The 4716-nt window shown below is 38.4% G+C and overlaps 2 protein-coding genes across 2 annotated transcripts; both read left to right on the top strand.

The window, feature by feature from the left end:
* Positions 1 to 688: 688 nt before the first annotated feature.
* Positions 689 to 2081, top strand: LOC132796090 (uncharacterized). Its single transcript, XM_060807129.1, has 2 exons — positions 689 to 1840; positions 1919 to 2081. The coding sequence occupies exons 1-2, from the start codon at positions 931 to 933 to the stop codon at positions 2038 to 2040; spliced, it is 1032 nt and encodes a 343-aa protein (XP_060663112.1). The 5' UTR covers positions 689 to 930; the 3' UTR covers positions 2041 to 2081.
* A 1224-nt stretch (positions 2082 to 3305) lies between these two features.
* Positions 3306 to 4230, top strand: LOC132796168 (uncharacterized). The gene is made up of 2 exons (XM_060807236.1): positions 3306 to 3619; positions 3685 to 4230. Exons 1-2 carry the CDS (start codon positions 3368 to 3370, stop codon positions 4096 to 4098), a joined length of 666 nt encoding a protein of 221 aa, XP_060663219.1. The 5' UTR covers positions 3306 to 3367; the 3' UTR covers positions 4099 to 4230.
* Positions 4231 to 4716: the final 486 nt, after the last annotated feature.

Raw genomic sequence — 4716 nt, forward strand, 5'->3', positions numbered from 1 at the left:
AAAAGTACGGGTGTGAGTCGAGTGTCGAAATTTGCCACCCGTGACGATGTCTGATCAACACTCAATCTTAAACATTTCAAAGTTCATTGACTGCCTTGAGGCACATTCTTGAAGTCTCGAGTTTCCCATTTTGCACTAGACACAAATTTGAATCTCTGCTAATCGATCGACAATCAAGCAAACTTGATCGTAAAAAGCTTATTCAAAACAATAATATTGAGCGCACATGCAGCTTAGAGATTGGCGCCCAGCCTGAGAGCCAATAAAAACAAACAAGTCTCCCTGATCATAATAATAATTGTAATGATAACAAACAAAATGCAAAGCACAAGCACAAAGACGAGTATTGGAAAATGGCCTTGCCAGCGACTTGAAATACACTTTAATTTATTTATTAAATTGTATATTTTCAAAACACTAAGAGTATTAAAAAAAAGAGTATTAAAACTTAGGCTGAATTATTTATTTAGTTTTTTAAATGAATGAATATTAAAAAAAATATTAATACAATAAAAATTATAAAAACCTTGGCTAAACTAATAAATAAAAAAAAAACATTTCAAAAGAACTCAAATTTTATTTTTTTATCAAAATATGAAATAGATTGAATGAATAATATATATTCAAATATAGAACATTTAAAAAATTGCTAAAGATTTCTCAAATGACAAGTTAAAAAATTATGAAAATTCAAAAATAAAAAACTTTTTTTTGGCCGAACAAAAATCATTTACCTTCTTTAAACTTTAAGTCTCGAAGTTTGCCGAGCAGTGTAAGAGAGAACGAGAGAGAACGCGATTGTGGGAGAGCGAAAATGCAAAACCTAAGAATGAAAGCTAAGAGTGAAATAAGTGTAAAGTCGCAATCAGTCGCCACAGTTGCAGCAGCTACGCGCAACAAGCAAGTTGATCATCATCAGCACCAATCAAGATGTCGATAATGGCTGGCAGCATGGATTACAAGTGGCGCAAACGCATGTGCTACAAGTGGCAGGAGGAGATGCGACTCAAGCAGCTGATGCCGGCGCCAGCAACTGTGCCGATCGTTTCCCAGCAGCAGCTGCAACGGCAGCGAGAAAAAGATCTACAGCATTATGGTGATAATCAAAAGTATACGAAGCAAACACAGCAGCAGCAATATGAGCAGCAACAGCGCAAACTTCACGAGCAACAGCGCAAACTTCACCAGCAAAAACAACAGCAACAGCAGCGCACAGATTTTCAACGGCAACAGCAACAGCAACAAGAGTCGCAGCAATCACTTATTAGCAACAATAAGTCGCTCGATCACTTCATCGAGGATCCCATGAATCTGCACAAACTATTCTTGCCACGTTGTACACTGCAAAAACTGTCGTATCGCGCCGACTTTCAGCGGCTGGTGAAAATGTGTTTTGTGCGCGTCAAATTTGGTATCGGACATCGTGTGGCTCAGATCCAGGGCTTTGGCAAATGGCGCCCCGCAAGTGATCCCACTTTAATACTGCGACTCGACAACAATCCGCGTGTCTTTACCATGGATCAGCTGGCCAACACGTACTTTGTGGCAGCGGAATTGCGTGACTTTGAATACATGTGGCGTGCTTACAACTTTGAGTTGCCGTCGCGTCGCATTATCGAGCAAAAATATAAAGCGCTCACCGATGCCAAGTTGCTAATAGGTAAAAGTCGTGTAGCTAATGTTAGTTGTCCAACTGCAGCTGGCCAATGCATCATTCACAAACTGGCTGCGACAGCAAAGACGTGTCTCGTTCATGATCCCGCATCCAATTCGCTGGCTCGCAAGTATTTCCTGGAGCCCATGGATTGTTACAAACGCTATCTGCCCATTTCTTCGACAGGTGGGGTGATGCTTTAGCCACACTTCATCCCTTCAATCATTTCTCATTTCTCACTTTTCTCTTTTGTTCTCTTTGCAGTCGAAGTCGCAAAGCTGCCGCTGCATATGCCATCGTTGGAACCGATTCCGCTTCCCATGCCACTCAAGAAGCGCATCTCGCTCGACGAATATCGCGAACGTTTTATCAAAAAGTTCAATTAACAAGCAGTCTAGAGTTGATCTGCAAGCAAACTGCAAACTCTACTCATATGTACTTATTATGCCAATAAATAAAACTCATGTTAATTGCATAATTGATTGGTCAAAGAATATCTCATTAGGTTTGCTTACATTCAAATTTTTATACCAGCTACCCATAGGGTAGAAGGGTATTATAACTTTGTGCCGGCAGGAAATGTATGTAACAGGTAGAACGAGGCATCTCCCTATAAAGTATATATATTCTTGATCAGCGTCAACAGCCGAGACGATCTAGCCATGTCCGTCTGTCCGTCCGTCCGTATGAAACACTGAATCTCAGAGACTATAAGAGATAGAGCTCTAATTTTTTTTCGACAACATTTGTTATGTTTGCACGCAGATCAAGTTTGTTTCAAATGTTTGCCACGCCCACTTACGCCCCCGAAAATCAAAAAAATCGAATAACAAGCGTCATTTTAAAGCTAGAGTTACGAATTTTGGTATATACAATAATTACTGTAGTAGTTATGATTCCTGAAAATTTGGTTGCGATCAGATAAAAATTGTCGAAGTTATTAAAGAAATACTTTTGTATGGGCAACAATCGCCAACGTACTAGGGGTCTAAGTTGCTTTGGCCGACAATCTGGTATATTGTGCCGTCTATGGTATTTTTTGAATGGTGTACTATATCGATATACCAAACATACCATTTGCTATATTTTTAGTATTTTCGGTATATTTTGAAAATGATACCGCAATATTTTGCCTTTATTAAAAGTGGGTAGCGGGTATCTCACAGTCGAGCACACTCGACTGTAACTTTCTTACTTGTTTCAGTCGTCTTCGATGCGTTTCTCTGCAACTTTTTGAATTCTTGAGAATTGTTTAGTTAATCTTTGCTATATTAAAAATTTGAAATGAAACCATAGAACTTGAAGACAATAATTATCTGCTATTAACAGCTAATAAATTGCTATATAAATTATATTTAATGAAAGTAAAACAGTGTGGTATTATATTAACAGATTAGTTTAAAAAAGAATTAAAACAAATTGTAGAGAAAAAATTGCATATCAAATTAGTTAACTAATTAAATACAGAAACTAAGAATGCCAAAGGAATTGACAGTTAAATTATTTAGACTTAGTAAACAAGACTATAAAAGCAATGAATGAAAATTTTAGGACAAGTTCCTTCCACATAATAATTGATAAATAAATCCTTGAATTAAATGTCGAAACTTGCATTTGTAACATACTTGGTAAAAAGCAGGCGACGATTGATTTAACTTCAGTTAAGCACTAAAATTCTGCCAGACACAATGACAATTACAATTTTTAACAAAAATGTCCGATTTGCCAATAACCCAGATGATATTTCAACCAGTGTGGAAGCAGGCACCTGAATCCTTTTTGGCCAATGCGCTCTTTCAACTGACTAGTTTCATCTACTCGCCATATGCTTTGGCCGAGATTAAGCTCAAGTCTGAAGTAGACGAACCGAATGCCTTCGGGTTCGAATTCTCTTGGCTTGTTAAGCTCTGCATTGCTGCTGCTCTTTTGGGCCTCATTCCCATTTACATAATGTGGCTGAAATGCGTAAGTAGATAATCGGAGTTTGGCCATTAAATCGGTTTATCGAGTCTTTTTCTTTTTCTGGCTAGAAACCCAAATCAAAAACCTCCACATACATCGAACTTGATGTTATTCCCGATCGTCCACCCGAGACGCTGGATGAAAATCCAGCTACAGAAGTATCTTTAGCTACTGTTGATAAGCTCGATGAATTGCGCGTCCAAGGGGAAGAACAAGAAGCAAACTTGCCATCCACAAGTGGCAGGCAACAACAGCAGAAACCAGTTGCCATTGCCAGAAAGAAGATTTCAATTGAGCGCGAAACACAAACTCAATATGGTTCGAAGCGTCGCAAGCTTAACTCGATGCAGCGCCAACAGCGTACAGCTCAGACTCAAACTCAATCTCCACCTCTAGCACAGTTTCAAGCTCAATCTCAATCACAGGTTCAGACTCCTGTTGTGACTCTAAGGAAACCCAAAAATCATTCTCATCCAGTTTAGCATATTTAGACGCATTCTACCAAAACTATAAAGATAAGTCTAACTGCTTTTTCTTTACTCATATCTTCTAAATTTCTCTACAAATTGTTTACTTCAAATTAATACACAAATAAATGCATTTATTTGCTTTGCCTGCAATAGAATATTTCTTATTAATTTTGGCTTTAATATTTTCGTCAGTCAAATCATTTTTTTTTTTTGGCTGCTGCGGTTTTTCTGATAGTTGTGAAAACATTTTGCCAAGCTATTTCAATTAAAATGGGGCCACATTAACCCCATTTGAAGGCGGCAGCGAGTCCCGTTAAGCGATGCGCCCAATATGAGAGTGGAGAATGAAGAGTGGATAGTGGATGAGGGGATGAGGGAATGAGGGGAAGTGGAAACGAGAGCAAGCAAAATTTTCATAACATTTTTCATAAGTTTTCGTTTCGGTTGCGCTTAAGAATGTTGTAAATATTTTTGCAACTTGGCTCTGTGTGGTCATTTCTGACTCTGCACAACATTCTACTATATTCCCTCTATTACCCACCCTCCCCCACCCCTTGTACACACAGTTTGCACACTCATATTTGAGTGCGTATGTGTGTGTGTATGTGTGTGTGCATTTATATAACATAT

Source organism: Drosophila nasuta, chromosome X (genome assembly GCF_023558535.2).
Source record: "Drosophila nasuta strain 15112-1781.00 chromosome X, ASM2355853v1, whole genome shotgun sequence".
Classification (NCBI taxonomy): domain Eukaryota; kingdom Metazoa; phylum Arthropoda; class Insecta; order Diptera; family Drosophilidae; genus Drosophila; species Drosophila nasuta.